The sequence below is a fragment of the Phasianus colchicus genome, chromosome 6 (genome assembly GCF_987193195.1).
Source record: "Phasianus colchicus chromosome 6, bPhaCol1.hap1.1, whole genome shotgun sequence".
Taxonomy (NCBI): Eukaryota; Metazoa; Chordata; class Aves; order Galliformes; family Phasianidae; genus Phasianus; species Phasianus colchicus.
This window is the reverse complement of record NC_143441.1, coordinates 19,005,792-19,026,281: the sequence shown is the minus strand read 5'-3', so window position 1 is coordinate 19,026,281 and position 20,490 is coordinate 19,005,792. Positions and strand designations below refer to the sequence as shown.

The 20,490-nt window shown below is 34.1% G+C and overlaps 1 protein-coding gene across 5 annotated transcripts in view; it reads right to left on the bottom strand.

Moving 5' to 3' along the window:
* The window catches only part of TBC1D5 (TBC1 domain family member 5), a 299,398-nt gene that overhangs the window by 161,229 nt on the left and 117,679 nt on the right, over positions 1 to 20,490 (bottom strand). For all 5 annotated transcript variants that reach the window (XM_090142592.1, XM_090142593.1, XM_090142594.1 and 2 more), the window contains one exon: positions 16,082 to 16,213. In XM_090142592.1, the coding sequence (XP_089998718.1) occupies positions 16,082 to 16,213 (132 nt within the window). The remainder of the gene's footprint in view (positions 1 to 16,081; positions 16,214 to 20,490) is intronic.

Here is a 20,490-nt window from a genome sequence, read left to right as displayed (position 1 = left end):
ACAATGACTCTATATTTTAGTTTTTATACCACTAATTTTATTTTTGCTTAGAACTGAATTCCCTCAGGCATTCTTTCATGCCAACTGTTAATTTCTATCAGTGATAAAGTTCCCTTAAGCTTCTTTTAACATCTACTGGACATGACCTCATAAAATTTAATGCCATTCATTAACCCCAAGCACTTAACTTTACACAGTAATGTCAGGCATCTGACTTTTCAGTACATGAGAAATCCAAGCGGGAACTGTTTGAGAGATACAAATTACCAATCACTTTAGTAGTAGAAAGGATAGCAATGAACAATATAAATGGGTGGCTCAAGACTTTTGGAAATGTATAGTTCTTAAGATGCCTTCTATCTAGAATTATATAACACTTGCACAAAGAGGGCAAAGCCCTACAATAAGGTAGTTTTTGCTTGTGTGTTGACTAAAATTCAGAGCTGAGGCTGAATGCCAGATTTTTAACAATGGCTGAAGTAGGTAGGATCTGTAGGTGTGTTTTCTTGTGTGCCCAATAGCTTCAGGAATTCCAAAAGAGCCCAGATGCCAGGACCACCTTGCATTATGAAAGGCAACACACCAGGAAGACTGGGGGTGAGGTAGAAGAAGCAGACTTTATTCAAAGTGCTTCTCCCTTCCTTCCTACAAGAGCCTTGCCTAGGTTTAGCTTCAAACTGGTGGCTTTTCGTTGGATTTTGGTTATGTACCAAGAAAGATTTCCAAGGGACAGCACTGTTTTTATTTTCCCTAAGATGCACAGATGGGTGATGTCTGCTTAACTCATTTAACCATATTTCCCAGTGGCTTCACACATGTTGGATAAAATGTGGAAAATTCTAGAGGTGAATGAAAAATACGTAGTAACAATTTTCTGGCTTTTCTTGAGCCATTCAAGGACATTCCTCATGGGGAGTGGAAACTGAATGACAGTCTGTCAAGGTCCTGAGTGTAAAAAGGGCACATTGTTAGGGGGGGAAAAAAAAAAGAAAAAAAAAAAGTGTTATATTTTTTATTTCTGTTGGCTCAAGAGATATCTAGGCATCCTCTGTGAAAAAGGACAGTGCTACACAGCTAGAAACATGGTCCATCAGAGTTCCAGACAGCAATCTGCTTATTCATCTCTGTTGCACAAAATCTCTCCCTGCTGCCCCCCTCCCCATGGCTGTACACAGGACTCATTTTTTCTTGATGTCACAGCCTGTTAACATTCTGGGTTAAGCAGTTTATGCTGTTGGAGTGTTTCCTATATAAATTTTACAGGGTAGCTATAAATTGCTTCATGAGAACCCACACTAGAATTGATTCTGATGTTTCTAAGTGCTACAATTTTATTTTTTATTTTTATTTTTAAGCAGCAAAATGAGCCAGTTTTCAGATCTAAACAGTAGCTCCTGAATTTACTGATCGGAACTGGAAAATATATTCCCTACTACTCTATAAATGTGAACAGCTGAAAGTCTTTTTGCTCAACCTTTATTTCCACAGAAAGGTACATCTAAGCAAAAGACAAGTATTAGAGAACAGAGTTTTTCACATGTGAACAATGATAATCTCTGGTAGCAGCCTCATCTTAAATTCCTCAGAATGACTATTTTAGCTATAAAACATACCCAACTAAAATCTACAGTCTGTACATACCTCATAATATTGAAAATATATTTCCATATCACATGCCACTGCTCTAAGATTACTTTAGCATAATTATATTATGATGTAACATCAGTGTGAGTGCATCAGTTGGAAAAGTTTCTACTGCCTAATAGCAGGGAATGGTAATAAAGCAGATGTACGCTAGGTCACATGACATGGCAACCAATTGGTCTATATTTGGCAAACCAAAGTATTAATGTTTTATAAACACAAAGTATGTTATATACACTTCTAACAATACAGATGTAAATCTCTGCACAGCATAAACACTTGAGCTGATCAAACATAAAGATACTGCTGTGATAGGTACTTTGAAGTTGTAGATAAGAGTTCAAGCTGCAAGACGCCAACAAAAATGGAAGTAAATAAAGAATCCCTGCCAGACTTTTAAACGGCAGCACTAGAAGAACTTTCTGTGATATAAACAGTAATTACCTTCAATGCAGAAAGGATTTGCAAAAATAAATATACTGGTGAATATGCCAAAACTCACAACTCAATTTTTTACTTACAAAACAAGCTTCAAAAGTTATACGTTCTGATCATAATCCTCAAATAATGTTTTGCTCCACTCCACCTAGAACGTAGTATTCAAATACTCATATATGTGCATTCACATACACAAACACTACAGTATACATACACAGACACTACAATTCAAGTGAGGGCATCTACCCTGTAGACAATTCAATCAATCTCACAAGTGACACCCACACGTGCCTGCACACACAAAAGCAGATGTGGCATTAAGATTTACAAAGTTATTGAAACTTTTAACAAGTAAAACGCATCTTTACTTAGCTACACCAGAATGAGGAATAAAGGGGTTTACATATGTTCCAATTCTAAACCTATCAATCAAACCCATGTTATTCCTTTGGGAGCTTATTTACATGCATATTTATCAGCCTCACATGCTAATTCCCTGCTGCTTTATGCCTGCGAGGCATGTTTATGAGTCATAATTGTTGATCTCATTTGATGTATTTCACTGAAGTAAGACATTATTCAGTTATGTGGCCTAATGTCAATGAATTACGATGACCTGATCTTCGAAATGTAACTTGCTCTTTAATTTTTATTAGAGCATAACTTATTCAGAAGAAGAAATACGCTAAAATGGAAGATTACATCCTTTTGTAGTCATTTTACTTAAACATCTCATTTTTTGAAACCCTCCTCCCTCCCTACCTCTAGGCAAAGTTTAAAAAGTGCTATTTGTAAACATCAAATGAAAAGAATTTTGCCTGAATTTAGTTGATATTTCTCAGAATGTGATCTTTTACATGTTTATACGTTTCTATTTTGTTTGAACCAGCCACAAGACAGGCCTTTGGAGCACTGATATATGGTCTGAAAAAGGAAAAAATCAAACTCAATCTGACACTCTCAAATTTTGCTTTTCTTTAACTTCATTAAAACAGAAATAAGATTTAGACTTAGTAGCAACTGGTAATGAGAACCACTAAAACAAGTTAACATGTCCCAAATTGGATTCATCACTTCTGGCACAAAATGGTGTCAATTTATAAACTCAAGGGTCAAAGACTTAAACAGAGGAAGAATTAACAAGATGGGCAAACTTTCTTATAGTAGCTTGGGCCGACTCATCAAGAGTAAATAAGGTGGTAAGCCAGTAAGGGCTTTGGCAGTTATCTGAACATGGCTTTGGTATAATTCTGTTCTCTTTGCAATGATTCATGGCAGACCTCCAGTGTCTCAACTACCCTTCAAGTTTCTATTATACTTTAAAAGTGGGTTTAATAATATTTCTAATCATTACTAATTATGCCTATTTTCCAAGGAAGATTGTAGGTTGGCGGAATCAAATCAATAAAGTATGAGTGTAATTGCTGTCCTCTTTTCTTGCAGCAAAGACTCAGTGTCATTACAGAAAGCTCCCAAATTGAAAAACATCAAAATTTTGGGAAATTTGACACTATCTGTGCTACTGTAGGGTCCACAGTGTGAGAGGCTCCTTATGCTAGAATAAACCACCACTAAGTGCATGTAATTTATTACATGATTTTCAGATGTCAACACTTTCTATCTTAAGATTCAGTACTGTTGTAAATATTTACTGCCACTTTCTTATATAAGAGGGCTGCTCTAAAAGTAATGCCTCCTATTTTATTACATTGGCCCACGATGTGGATGTTGGTGGTACGGCAGTAGAGGTTGAACATTCCCACCAATATTCTGTTATATGTTGTTGACTTGTGGCAGATGGCAGCAGAAGGGCAGCCTAACAGAATGACATCTGATGTGAAAGTGCACATGAAGCAAAGGTGTGGAACTGAATTCCTTCATGTGGAAAAAATGGCACCCATTGATATTCACCAACACTTGCTGAATGTTTATAGATGACCAAACAGTGGATGTGAGAACGCTGATCTGTAGCTGAGAATTTGCACAATCAAATAATGCTATTGTTCTCTATGAATATGTTGTAGTTTCCATGGAAATAAATAGGAGGCGTTACTTTTAGAGCAAGTTTTGTATAGTTGACAATCAACTCAGCATCCTCAAATTTTTATGTATTTTATGGTTAGCAGTTTTCACAATTAGTAGAATATCCAACTTATATTCAACTTTATATATTAATTTACAAAAAAAAAAAAAAAAAGGTTCAAAAGTTTCAAAGCTGTTCCTCCGAGCTACAGCTTTAGCAAGAAATAGATTAATGTGCAAAAACAGAAAATTGTACTTAGATAAGTAATGTTAAAGTCAGAAACCAAATGCAGGGTTACTTTTCCATATCATTCTGAAATTTAAACTGATGGTTATGAACAAGAAATAGAAGAAAACTTGCAAGTATCTTCCTAAATTTGTTTTGTCTAGAGGACTTGTAGTATCAGTAGTATCACAAAGGTATTAATTCTTAAATGAAAAATCTGCTGCAGACCTTTTTTTTTTTTTTTTTTTTTTTCCCCTGAAGAAATTTAGTAAATGAGAAGGAGTCATGGAGCACTTAATACAGGCTTTATATGGTATTTTTCCAAATTAGAAATTTACTTCTTTACTTTACTTTACTGATAGAAGTACACTACAAAGCAACTTCTTTAAAGAAACATTCTCTTGATGAAGCAGTTACAATGGTATAACTTTAGTTTATGCAAATGCCAAAGCTGAAACTGTCATGTCTTCATCTTAAATCTAAATTTATAAAATATATTAATCATGCTGAAAACCTTCAATTTTAATTCCAGAATGCTGAAAATAAAAGTTCTGACTGGTTAGTCAGAAGAATCCCAAAACAGAACTGGAATCTTCCACTGTACAATATCTGACTTACATCACTTTTTTTCTATTCAAATAAGTAAAAGAACCAAACTAATCTGCATGAGCATTATTTTTAGAATACCAAGAATCAATACCACAAAATTCCCCAATGAAATGGGAAATCCCAATGAAATGGCAATGAAATCTCTTACTGTAGCTCATTTGGATTGCTCAGAGAAGTTGTGGAGTCTCCTTCTATGAAGATATTCAAGACCTGTCTTGATGACTACCTGTGCAACCTATTGCAGGGAACCTGCTTTAGCAGGGGGGTTGGACTTGATCTCTCAAGGTCCCTTCCAACCGCCACAGTTCTGTCCTTCTGTGATAATTCTGTGGACATTTTGCTGTGATAATTCAGAATGGAGTCTTGTATGCATTTGCAAAGCAGTATTTTCTTTTGCACTTCATAAAGAGTGAGTTAATACTAGGTCATAGAAGTTTGGAGGTGGTCCTATTTCTCAATTTGCTTCCCTTTTCCATTAAGATAGCATGTGCTCTGGCCACCAGTCATCAAATCAAATTTGATGAAAATTCATTTGTGTGCAAACTAGAAATGTCCACTAATGGACAGATTTAGTGCCATTGCTCCATCCTTTAAATATTTCAGATGAAAAGTAAACAAAAGCAATGACGGTGCCTTTAAATACTATGGCTTACACACAGAAAGTATGCATAAGGAAACTCAGATGTTTTCACATTATCAAAATTATAGCATCAAGTGTCTTACATGAGAACTCTACTCTTTCAATTGCACTTAGCACTGAAACACCATACAGTTCATATTTCCTAAGGTTAATCATTGATTCCATTATAAATCCAGTTTCTCAGAAGAAAAGAATTATCACCACCATAAAAGCTTTATCTGGATGAAGTCTGTGCCTTTTAACTTCTAGGAAGACCAAGAACATTAATTTGTAATGAAATATCCAAATTTTAGTGGATAAATTTATCACAAAGGGCTATTGATAGCATTTTGGTTATGTGGTCCCATTTGCACTGAACAGGCTGGGACTTGCTAAAAAATTTGAGTGCAGACTTCCTATCCCAGTTTATATATTATTGCTTTTCACTCCAGTATTCAAGCAGAAGCATTTAACTACCAGCTATTTGTACAGACTTAAGATATTTAAAAGAAGAAAATTAGAGCAATTTTTTTAAATTTAAGTGGCCGTTATATTTTACAGAATTTAAATTTGATTTTTAACCTTCCCACCTACGTTCCAATAAATATCAAAGACATAGGTATTCCATTTACCTCAAGAGGAGGGGAAACATGAAGCTAGCACTGTGTTAACTGATTGACATTGAGTGGTACGTCAAGCCAACACCGTATGCCAATGCCCACAGTACCTAATGGCAGAATGAAACAATAAGAGCAGAATGCAGTGCTTACTTTGGAAATTTTCTTAGGAAATTCTAGTATTTTGACTCTTTTTAAGAGAGGAGCTAGCAGTGCCAAGATAGAAAATCATGATATAAAACCAAATGAACCTTGATAACTATTTCACCAAGCTAGAGCAGCATTCCTTAAACTTGTGGCCAAAACATGTTTTAATGGTAACACTCATATATATACATGCATATTTTGCTATGGTTTACCAAAGTTTAGAGAATAGTTTAACACGTTTAAAATATTTTAACTTTATTTGATAACTTACAATACTGAAAAGGTGACACTGATCTACTTCTTTGAAAATATTTTCCACATGACAGTTACCAAAAAATGCTTTTAGCTGAAATTCATGAAGACTGACAGGTACATATTTATTGTGAGTTTGTGTACAAAACATGAAAATGTTGTGGGTGTACTCTGATATGTACCAAATTCATGATTTTTTTCAGTGAATTAGCTACCTGACTCAAAGAAAGCATGAAACAAAGAACAGCATGGTCACTGAAGTAGCTCTCTGAACCTTGAATGATCTGGGTTCAGTTTCCGAACCTGACTTCATGTATGAATCAGGCCTATCATTTTGCCTATTTCAGATTTCTGATTGTATGAGAATATATTGTTATTATTATACATATGGATATGATAATTAATTTCTTAGCTTCTTTGGTATGAGATGGCTTCTAACAAGATAAAATAAGCATAGAGATGCAAAAGAAAACCTAAAATTCCACTGCTCTTTATAAACAGATCAAGCTATGGGGCATAAATTGCATCATAAGACTGTGATTGTCACAAATAGTAAAAATAAATCTATTTTGCTATATCCGTTTGTGTCACCTGTGCTGCACTTGAAACATTATAGTCACATGATTACTGTTGCAGTGACCCAAACTTCTTACATGATGAAAAAGCTGAACAGGGATACTCATGAATAACTAAAATGTATTCTAGACTCTGACAGAAGTGTTCAATTTTTTTTCAGCGTGTGTGTGTATATATACACAGATATAAATCTTAGGCTTCTAATATTTAGAAACAAAACCCAAATCTAGTTCACTTATATAAAATGAGTTAAACATCAGCTCACATACAGGCATCTGATCCATCTCACTTCATATTCAATATAATTTAAAATCATAGAATCATAAAGGTTAGAAAAGACCTCTATGATCACCAAGTCCAACTGTCAACCCAAGCCCACCATGCCCACCAAACCATGACCCTCAAGGCCACATCTACGTGGTTCTATTGTTTTAGAGTAGCTTGGTTTGCTACTTTGTTGACTGGAAAAAAAAAGTAAGTCTCTGCACATTTCTCTCATTCTCTCTGTTTTAGATATGTGACAGTCTCCAACAATCCTGTATATTTATCCTTTTTTTTTTTTTTTTTTTTTTTTTCATTCTTATCTGATGTGCAAAACAAAGATCGGGGCTTTAACAGTCATATGCAACCTTGCTTCTGAGCAGTCAAATCATAAGACCAAATGCTTGAAATCTGGACACTCCCAAAACTAAGGAAATCCAAATACTGAATCTAAATTCAGTATCACAGGCTGAATTATTGCTTCACCTAAGCAATAAGGGCACTCAGGCTTGTTGCCTTTACTGTCATTTGGAACCCTGCCATTAATTTTAATAGGATCAGGATCAGGTCCCTGACTTTTTCTACATCAAAGAAAAATCTTTCACAGTCATTTTGTTATAAATAATTAAAGCTGATTAGTAATAATAAGGTACTTTAACTGAAAAGGTAAACAGTGGAGACATTTATTATCAAAGTAAGAAAGGAAAATTAAAATAACCTGCAACACTTTTTGTATGTGCAATTCATCAGGAAATGTTGTAAAAGAACAAAAACAAATGTTGGCTCATTCCAGAGGTTCTTTGTCATCATTAATGTATTCAGGTTTTCACAGCTGAATTGCTGTACTTTGAAAAGATTTTCATGAAAGGAAACTCAAATTCAACGTTTAAACAAAGCTGTCAGGTTACCAAGATCCATATTTGTTTGTATGTCCAGAAAATGTTTTCTCCTTTTTTAAAAACCCTGTGGGTTAGAAGTATTATTATTCCTTTGCTCTCAATTTGTAAACAAGAGAAAATATGCTTTTGTTAAGCAGCACATATTTATTTATTTGTTATTCTTAAGATGAAACTAGCAGTTAGAAATATCGGTTCCAAAGCAGAGTTGAAAATATCTGGTAGGAATATTTTACTTCATTACTAGCTCTGTTCCTCAAATTGATACAAATGGCCTCCTTCTGTTTCTGTCTGTCTGCTTGCCTGATCAGTAGAGCTAATTGTCAGAGCTGGGGAGATCTCCTATATCTAAACAGAAGATATGCAGTTTGTAACCTGCTTAATTTGCCTTATGTCCTGGATGGCCCTCAGTATGTTGTTCATTAAAGTATCAGCTGTTTAGTTTGTAGCAGTGGCAACCTAACCGTAGGCCTATTTTTCTTTGTTAAAAGGCCAGATTGTCAATAAATAATACACATTTAACTTATTTTAAGTAGTACAAAATTATTTGGTACGATGGTACATTTATTCCTCTCCCCTTCCACACCTCTGAGCTCTGCATGTGCACAGAGGACGACAGGGGCATTCAAGGTGGATGAAGAATAAGGCTCACAAGCTAATAAGAAGCCTAAAACTGAAGCTGTGCAGAATCATTTGGTGATATCACTTAAATAAAAGCATGTCAAACTTTTTAATTTTTAAAATAAGGAATTCCAGATTTTTACAAACATCCACAAATACAAAAGGTAGGAAAGATTCTATCTATGCTGACAGATTTCTGTTATATAGAGCAATCAGTTTCTAATGCAATCAAATCTGTGGCAGTTTAACTCTTTCAAAATGTTTAAACATACACTTAATCTCAGATACAGGAGTATGTAATATCAGCTAGCTGCATACAATTTACAAACAGCTTTGTAAATTACAATCTTCTATATGAAAGGACAGAAGGGAACACAAACACTTAATTATTATCCTGTACCAATCATGCTGGCCTCAGCTAGAATTCTGATTTACTAGCCTTTTTTTATACATACACAAAGAAAATCAAGCTTGTACAGTTCAATTTTTTTAAATTAAGAAAATCTGCCTTTTGCATGTGTAAGAGATATAGCCACTTAACATAATCTGATCAATGCATCAAACACTTAATATCTCAAGTGTTTACATATATTAGCCTTCAGACTATATTTTTACATCAAATCTGAGTAAAATATTCAAAGAATGATTTCATTCTCACCATTGACTTCTGTATAACTTTTAATAATGATGTAGGTTTCACATTAAATTTATAAAGTTTTTATCAAAAAGATTCTTCTGTATGGATGTCAGGAGCTTACTACAGTTAAAATGGAATTTTCTGCTTGGTATTTTAAGCTTCAATCAGCATATCAAATTTAGTTAAAAAATCTTTCTTTTTCATTCAACTTGCACCATTTGTTTTTACAGCACATATGTTGTATTACAGATATAATAGGAAACAAGATGAGAGCCAGCTAGATGAGCTTTAACCTGGATTTGGGAGAAGCTAGGAAAAGAACAAAAAGAAACACTGAAACCAGCATTTCCCTAAGTAAGGACATGAGGAGTTGAGAGAATGATGAGACTGATAAGTAATTTATTCCAGTATTTGGGCAGGCCTGCATCTGGAAAGAACTGGAAGCCCCCAGCTGACAAGACCGAACAGAGGAGGATTCCCAGTGTTACTTGTGAAGCAGGCCTTACTTTCTGTGCAGTGATGCTGAGGAGAACTTTCAAAATGATCAGTTTAGATTTATTCTTCTTCTACAGACTCTGCCTACCACCAAAAGGTCTTTTTGTATATCTTATAAACCACTGAACACAGATTCCCCACACAGTGCTTCTACTGATTATGTATAACACATTATTATTTCAAAACTGGAATTCATGTAGCTGGACCACTCTGGACCAACAGGCATTGAAAGAACTTCAGTTCAAGGACTTCTACTCTGAAGCTGTGTTTGACACACACCACTTAGGGCACACACACAGTCTACCTCTGATTACTGAGAACTCTACAATATAACTAAATCCTGAAGAGAAAATGAAGATCCTTACGGAAGGAGCTAGTGACAGACTGAGTTGACTCAGGATATACTGTGTAGCTTCAACAGCCTCTGTCACTACAATCCTGTTGCTGCTCAATTAAAAGCAAACTAAACAGTAGTTGTTATTAGTAAATTAATATTAAAATGCTTGTTATGTTAGCATATGGTTCTTGAAGATGTAACAACCTTCTTGTTTTCATTCATAAAATACAAAGCAAACCAAAGATGGTAATTTTCTCTCCAGCACACCTCCAATCTTTACACTGTGCCTGCGATGGAAAAGCAGAGCATGGGTGGAAAAGCCCCAACAGCTCTGAATGATGAGCACTAGGAAGAGCTGTGCTGCTAGGGCACAGTGAAGCCTCTTAAAAACAATGCTATACCCCACATACATTTCCTTCCCTGGAGAGAAGATGAAAGAATATACATTATGTGACACACATGATGTCATACAACACATTGTAGAGAAATATTTGATATAAAACTAATAAAGCTTCAAATACTCACTGTATTTGTTTTCTCGGTTGCTTTCACCTAGGAAAGCACTTCTCACACAGAGAGGTCTGGACCTCTGTGGTTGTTTTTTATACGTGTAATCACTGAGGTGATCTCTCAAAATACAGATGTGGATGAATGCCATACAGGGCAAACTGAGGAGGATTTTAAGGGCAGAAAATAATAAGACTGAATAGATATTGACTGAATAGGAGACAATAATTTTCTGCCACCAGTAACTGTCTTAACACCAAAATGATTGTAAAAGGATGTATCTGAGATCAAAATAGTCCCCATGTGAATCATACTTAAAATTTGGGGAAATTATTGACAGCATGTGCCTCTTTATTTAGTGCTCTGAAGATGAACATTTATTTTGTTACTTCCTTTCCTTCTGCTTTTTGCATATTTTCCATATAACATGGCATAAATCAAGTTGTTCAAACTATGATGTAAGGTATAGTTCTATACAGCAACACTCTGTAGTGATCAAGGTAATGAGGTCTATACTAGAACAGCAAAATTCTTCCAAAAGGAGAAATGGAAACTCACAGAATAAGGTCAAAATGGAAACATGAATGTTATTCTACTATCTATCTCACTTTTTTTCATGACAGCCTTGAGAATCACAAGGGATGCAATGGTAAGTGTGAGGTGAGCAACTGATCTATTTCAACTAGATTAATATCAATTGTACACTTTAATAGTTATCTTTATCCTTCCAGCTATGCCATCCTTCTCTGTTCTCACCTCCAGTTAAAGCTGTTAGACAAGAAATATACCCCCCGAATAGCAAATCCAAAACACTCTACCCATTAAAGGTTTCCCCTTTTCTTCTACTAAGAACAAAGAACACATTACATTTTTCTATCTGAAGTATGCTATTAAATAGTAGCTTGTACACTAATTAAAGCAAATGTAATTGTGAGAACACACTGACATTGTTAAAGTAAATTACCCAATTCGTTAATAGTTTCAAGTGACCTTAATTGTATTAATTGTGATATTGAGCAAATTAAATTGAAGAGTGTTAAACGCATTGTTCCAGTCTGTCCTTAGAGGATCAACCTTCCTATTACATGAATGAAATGGGAATACTACCTACTACATTCCTCAAAACTTGTGTCAGAATGTGGAGAGTTCTATAACTTTGAGTAAAAATTTACTGCAGCTCAGAAAGTTACCCTAATTAATCTGTTCAAATGTAATATAAACCTGAAGCATTTGGAAATGGACAAAGTGTTTGTTAGATGTAGCACAGAAAGATAAAGTAAAAGAGTAAAGTTTCTGAAATTTCCTTTCCTATATTCAATGCTTATGGTGTCTGCTGGATACAAAAAAGATAAGATTCACCATATTGTTTTGATGAAGATGACTAGAATCATACAAAATGAAATGAATAAAATGAACAACATCATGGAAACTTTTTGAACACAAAACGTATTAAGATAGCATCTACTTATTATAGTCAAAAGTAAGGAAAAAGGTATAGGTACAAGCACGTAAATGACAATACACTAAGATCCAAAAGTTATAAACCGAAATAAAATGTTGCTAAAATTATTTAAAAATGCCATTTGAATTGTAAGACTACAAAAATGAGAATCCCACTCTCATAATTTTTGCTAGTTATTAAAACTTTTATTTAAAAGTGTATGTGATTGAATATATCCAATGAACGTGCATTTGTTTATATTGAAAAAATAACAAAAGCAATATAGACTAAATCAACCATCAGAAAAAAAAAATTGAAATTATATATCCTTTTTTAAAAAAATATTTAAGTATTGCAGGAGAATAAGAAAAATTTTGATGTTAACTAGAAATCTAGTTTGTGGCCTATTCTGACTTTGTAAATTTGCAAACAAGCACATTCTCATTATTTGCTGTAACTCAACATTTGAAGAGCCACAGTTAAACAAAACCTTTATGTGAATACCCGGATCGTTCTCTAAATTTACCTCATCTATTGTGTTCTAGTTTTATTTGTTGAGACAAACAACTGACTATCTTCAATGTTGCATTTGCAACATTAAATCTTCTTACTGAACTATGTCTTATTATTCACAGGGCACTTATCTAAAATCTCAAAAATAGTTTGAATTCTGTTAGCCCTTCACTGTGCCAACAGCCATATCTTTAATAAAACACGTTTTCTCTCTGTAACTTCACAGAAATTTTAATAAAAGCACCAAGTACTACTAGACTAAATAAACATCTTTCCAGAACCCCATCCACCATATTCTTCCTCGCTGACAGTAAATGAATAAAACCTAATCTATGCATATTGTTTTCCAGCCAGTTATATTTAACAGCAATCCACAAATTTCCAAGGTTTCCTTTCTATGAGTGCTTTGGGAGACAATTTCAACTGGACATTATATCTCCCGGTACTACATTTCAGTATCAGCTACAAACACTAAAAACACAGTCCTCCGCATGCATTAGCAAGTCAGACTAGCTCTATTATTATGTACTTATTTTCAATGTACTTAACAGTGGTGTGCTTTATTACCTCATCCCAGTGAAGACTTCTATAACTTTGTCTCCAAGGTAATCCTTTAAGCACTCAGCTCAGCTTCAGAAAAAAAGAAACAATTAACATGTCCTGGCATTTCGTAATATTATATAGAACATTGATCAATTTTTTCCTAACTAAAGCAATAGTGTGTTTGCTTAAACACAGCTTTCACACACTAGAATCCTTTACTAAATTCAAGCAACTTCAATTATGCAAGGTCTTTTTTGTATTAAAGAATGGGCTGCATCTTCCCCATCCTCATAGTATGCTACAGTATTTTTAAGTGGGACTTCACATTTTTCTTCAATGAGATGAGGATTCATACAATTTTCTAATCGCTGCAGAGCTACTGTTAGAAAATGCATACGCAGAAGGAAGAAAGGCTGTGCATATATATCACAATATGAATTGAGACAATTCTCTATCCATCTCCTAACTATTAATTATTTTGTTTCAACGGTTAGATACTTCATTTGCAAAACACTGATTACTTCCTTATTCTGAACTTGTAACCAGGCCAGATGGACAAAAATGACGCTATACTTTGATGCTCAAAGACGTAACACTGCCTAAATATATGTTTTATTTAAAATTAAATATTTAAACTTCAAATATTTGGTTTGGATATATAAAGTTTCAAATTAAAATGCAGTATGAGTCTCACAGTAAAAAAAAAAAAAATCACAAAAACGAAGATGAAATGGATGCTTTATATAAAATATTTACATAGATAGAACATCAAAAATGTACCATAGTTGGTAACCTTTATGACTTGGGGAACCATGTATTTACATATCTTTATCTTTGCATGTGCGTATGTGGTGTTGTGTATATATTTTTAACAGTTGACAGCTGTTTTAGAGCATACAGAGATGCCAAGCTGAATGAGGGTCTTGATTACTTCAAGATTAGCTATCTAAAGTTTCTATTCATTTTAAGTGTTGTTAGTGCGAAGAGTCATTAGTCACTTCCTTGTCTCATAGAACATCAGCATACATTTACATTGTTAATGAACATTTGGGGTAAATGAATTAATGGCACTTTTAAACATCAATTCAATACCAATAACTTCGTATGTCATAGAAATGTTAAGGTTGGGGTAAAAACAAGAAACCTTTTCAGTCAAGGTAACTAATCATTTCTGGGCACAATAAAGGCTAAAATTAATTTACTGTGCTTTTTAACAGGATAAAAATCCTGATTTTCCTTGAAATAGAGTTGAGAGAATTTCCAATATTTTCAGGGAAAAAAATCAGAAGAAAAAGCTCATCTTTCTTGATTGGTGTAAAGCAGAAGCAAACTATACTTCCTCAGGAAAACGGTTATTATTTTAGGTTATTGCAATGGATTATTTTCAAGTATCTAGAAATACTTATAACAATGCTTTTAGTTTTATCAAACCAAAATGGCTTTATATTGTTAAGATGTCAAATATAACAGAGAAAGAACACTGACCTGAAAAAGCTATTTCATTTAATTGTCAGGTTTTGAAATACTATCCCCTAGATGTTCATTCTAACTTTTTGATACTGAAAAAGCTTTATAAAGCCATGAAGAAAAAACAAACAAACAAACAAACAAAAAACCCTCAAAGGAGCAATGAAGTTTTACCTATGTATTTTAAAGCAACACACTGGCTTTTTCTAAACTGAAGTAGTAAAACTGACTAAGCAAATCTTGACATAGCTTTCTTAATAAGCACTAGTAAACAGAAGATTTATAGACAGATACACCTACAGAGAATGGTTGATATGGGTGAGGGACTTAAGAAATGTGACAAAGTTGTTTCAACTGAGTAATTTAAAACACATTTTTTAGTTTGCCCTCCTGGTACATGTGCTCAATAACTGGAAAATTGCAGGTAGTTAAGGTGCCATTGTGTATAACTGAGTACTTGAGGAATGTTTTCATGACAAGGATCTTGGCTTCTTGTTAAGCTTATCACTTTCTTCGAACCAACTATACTGTCACCACTAGCAAATAAGTAGAAAAGACAAGCAGCGCAGACATGCATTGCATTATGCAAGTATTTTGCTCTCACTGTTCATTAAAGTCTTCCAAATACTGCATTTTCTTAATTTACTTTGGGTTACAAAGTAGCTTCTACTGTTAAGAGTCTATTCATTCTACCTCAACTTTCAGTATATATGTATATATATACAGTATAAGTATATATGACAATATTCTTACCAAAAGAAGGTCAAACAAAAAATATGAAAATCACCCTTTTTATTTCTATAAACTCTTCCAAAATAATGCATTTCACTTTATCACAGTTTGAATAAATAAAGAGGGAAAAAACCCTGGAACCAGAAGAAATGTGAAAGAGCCCATCTTTCAAAAAGTAACACAAAGCCATGCTTTATTTCAATATTCTTATGCTGAAATCAGTGTTTGGTTTATGATTAAAAAAGGATGACAGAGCATTAAAAATTTGGCTAATGTTTCTGTCTGAAATTGAAAGTTGACTTTTCGTGGTTTTCATTAGTATCACAGTGTTCTACACAAACTCTGTGAAATGTTCTTTATATTTCCTTGTCAACTTCATTGAGAAAATTAAACAAATTATGACAGGTATAGTTATCATGACACATTATGTTTGTAGGTATAAAGTTAAAATAAAAAATCCCCACAGAAATACAAAACTCACCTTCCTCTGTTTTGTTCAAGTAACTCTGCAAGGGATCAATGCCTACTTCTTGTTCCTCTGTTTGCAAAGGGTGGCTGGTTTCAGATACAGATTGATACATATTGCCAATAATCTTCACTGAAGGATATTTATCTGGAGGAAGAGAAGAAACAAACACTTAGTGTTTCTTTAACTACTTTTTAATAACACAATTCAAAATTTAAAATACTTAAAAATCTTTCCTTACTTTCCAGGTAGAAAATCACCATTAGATGTTAAGTAAAAGAATAATGGCATTTCCCTTCAAATACTTTGTTATTTGAAGTCCAAAAGAATTGTTATAGTACCTCTCAACAATCACACGCAAATAAAATGCACATATTGTTTTGAGGGACACTGAGTTGGGGCAGGAGTCTCTCTCCTTCCTTTTCTAGCTTTCTCAAGTCATCTTTCAGTCTTACTACAAAGAAAATTGATGCTAGGCTGCGGGGACAATGAAGGTTGTAGAGCAAAGCTGAGGTAACAGCCACCATCACATCCTTCAGGATTCAGAACACCTCATCCTAGAAAAACATTCTTCTTTTAACCATATTTATATTTTAGAAACCTCAGGCCAGTTTATATTTTAGAAACCTCAGATATTGATTGGTATGATGATTTCAATTTAATCAAGATTTCTATTAGCTTTGTAGCAAGGTGATGTTAAGGAAACATTTGAAGAAACTTAATCAGCTAATTAGTTAATGTTTATAAAGAAGTTCTTCCCCAAATTAATAACAAAAGGAGATAAAGCAGGTCAATGAAAACTCAGCAAGAGGGTTATACGAGTTCATCATCACAGTCTGAATGGAATACAAATCAATAACACACAAATGACCAAGAATGATGTTAGAAGCTCATGTGAAGTACATTTTAAGCTAATATTTGCTGCAATGAAAAACAGGATGCCAATAAAAAGGGAGAAGCAGATGGTGTTATGGTCAGAGAGGTAAGACAGAGAAATGACCTTTCCAGTGCATTATCACAATGCAGGAATACATTTTTCGAGACAGCATTTTGGTCCATACATAGCAATTTAATAACAGCTTGAAAGAGATGGATCTAACCTGCAACACTGACCTGTGGCTGCCACTTGAGTTTTAAGTATCATTTCCTGTAGCTGCTTAGTTTACAGTATTTAAATTTCTAACTCCAAGAAAATTATATTTAAGAAGAAATATACAAAGAGGTATGTTTCTATAGTTTCAGGATTGGTGAATTACCAATTCAAAAAATCACTCTAATTATGCTTTTCTTATGGTTCCTACAAGGCACTGACCATGTATGCTTAATGACTTCAGTTTATTAACAATAAACGAATGATCATCTCTTGCAACTTTTTAGCTAAAACATTATCTGATGGTGCTTGGAACTGAGGGAAGGCAGGACTGCCTGCATTTGCAGTGGTACATATTTATGGCAAATTATTACAATCAAATAATCATGGCCTTAGAGAAAATGCACCACAAATACAGAAAGGCCTTTAACAAGTTTTTGGATGATCTCAAAAAACACATTATGAATGTAAGTACACTTCACATCTTTTGTATGTGATTTATTAACCATAATCACAGAAAATACATGAATAATAACTCTGAGAGAAGCATTTAAAAACTTTCTAGCCATTTAAACAATATCTCAATGCTTGCCTGCAGTCTTATGACTACATAATACAGGCAGATGTTTATAATTACTTGATATTTTAGATAAATGAATGAAAAACTTGTAAGAATTAAAAGTTGATTATTTATTTAAAGAAAAAATTGTAGAAAAATATGTTTACAACTTTGCTCCTGTTGGAATTCTAGCGGCTTCTCCTGTTGTCTTTGCTGTATCATTGTTGCTGCCTTTCCATTGCATGAGTCTCAAAGGTTCATTTATACTGTTCTGCTACTGTTTAACTTTTTGTTGTCATAGTCCTTCACAACATATCTAAATAAGGCACAATGCTACTAGCTTATCAGATTGATAATCAGGCTTAAAATCTCCTTATTAGCAGCCAATTCTTTAAGACAAAATGTGCTTTGGACTTCCATTTTCTTATATGTGTAATACAGTATGAAATTGGCTCTGGTAAGTTTGTTCTCCTTTTTCTTCTTTTCTGTTTCTACCTTCTCTTTTTCTCTCTCTTCTCTCTCTCTCTCTCTCTTTTTTTTTTTTTAATACTCTCCAAATACCATGCCTTTATGACATGTAAGAGCCATAATTTACTTTACAGACAGTTACAGCAATTTTAAAGCTAAAGAGATTTACTTTTGATACTCAAACGGTGATTTAATCAGTTACTTGTGTTTGTTTATGGATACATTTGATTAGTGTTTAAAAAAAGTATCGCTATTAACTTTAGTGATAGTCCAAGCAATTTCCTTTATAGTTCCATACTTAAGTTCTTTTCAGCTCTTCTAAGAAAGAACAAAGCAAACTATTAAATAATTATGATTACTCTCGGGATCTTACTCTGAGAAAGATTAATTCTTTACAGGTTTGTGGTTGATTCATAATGGCCTATAACATATTGCTCATATTAACTAAGATGTAAGTTAAAAGCATTTTCAATGTGAAACAATAAAAATGTTATTAAAATCCTCTAAAATTCAATTAGCTTACAAGACTTGATACTGCCTACCTAGACTCTCAGTCAAAGCTAACAGTGACTATATTATCTATTCCTGCTAATTTTCTTCAAACATGATGGGCTAAAAAAGACGAAGAGCAGGCACCCTTCCTAGCACTGGGAATTCTACTATTCTTTAACATATACAGAAACAGAATTAGGGCTGCATATGAAACATTTACCTTGTTTAGGGGAATGAAAGGAGACATGAACCCACCCGCGAGCCTAAGGCAGATAAGTGATGTGTTTGGCTCCTCTCTCTAAGTGTGAGAGCAGAGAAAGCCCTGCAGTACTTCTGGATGCAACCAGCACATGGCCCGAGAGCTCAGGCGCCATGGGATGCCTCCACCTATGGCAGCACCTCATGTCAACTCCTCACTGACCAGTACACGCTGAATGAACCCAGTCTGGTTTTCAACAGTAGAAAAGGCACCTTGTTGGTAAACCTGTGACTTATCAGTGCAGGTTTTCAACAGAAACAACCCAAAATCCCATGAAATTGGCTTAAAGACACAAACATGGAAATCTTCTGGATATAAAAAGGACTGTGGAGATACCAGCTTATAATATGCTCCCACATGATCTCCACCTCAGTCCATTGCATAGCATAAAATATCAGCCTACTTCCATTAGGAAAAACTTTACTAACATTTATTTCCACCTTACTAACAACCTCCTTCTGCATAACAGAAATCAACTACCTGTTCTATTAATTATTTGCTAGCTAGAAACACAAGACTAAGTCAAAAGTCTGTGTGAGATTTGCTTCTATCTTAGCTGAAGTGTCAGTGGTGCACTTGTCATCTGGACAGGGACTGGGCAAAACATGGCAAAAGCATGTATTACACAAACGTAGAACAATAACACTATAGCTAGTAGAGTACAAAACAGCAGAGTCCTCTGTGATTTGATTATAATAAATGTTCATGTAATAGACTAATCATAATGAATGTTCAATCAGAAGTTGAAATGCTCATAACAAAACCAAACTTCATAGTGGTATTTTTGTTTGTTTGTTTTTTAAAGCTGCAAGACTATTTGTTAACAGATGAGAAAAATACATGACTACTTGATCGTAAAAAAAAACCATAAATTCAAAACTATCATGTTCACAATCTGAACATAAACACAGTACTTTATTTCAAGCCATAAGACCTTAATTTACCTCTTTATTTGCAATAACTACTGAAACAAATATAGGTAACACACTTTGTTTCAAAAACAGTTACTGAATGATTTTAATTTCAAACTAAACTAAACCAACTCTGAAATGTTTTCCTTTATCATCTATCTCTGCATAGAAATTTAAAATGATTTAATCAAACTGTGTGGACAAGATAAACCAAAACATACAAAAACTCATATGTAGTGAAAAATATTCATATTGTTTGGACAAAATGAGAATGGCATTTTAGAAGGTGTAACTGAACAGAAAAACAGAAGTGGGAAGTCAGAAGCACTTCTGATGCCCATTTGCTCTCTCTTCACTTCCCCTTATGGTGCAATGAAAGGAGAGAAACCACATGCTGGAAGAGGTCCTTAGCATCGGGGTAGGAAAACTGCACAAATTCCAATTTTGGTCTCCAAATCAGCTTCCTGTACAACTTGAAAACACTCTTAAGAAAACTAAGATTGCTGAGAGGATACAATGTCAGGTCTGCAGGCTTACTTGAAACTAACAAGGTACATTCCTGAGAACTTGTCTCACTCATGTTTTCTGTCATCTGCTGATCCCCAAACAATTAAGCAAAAAAGTAAAAACTTTAATCTGTGAAGA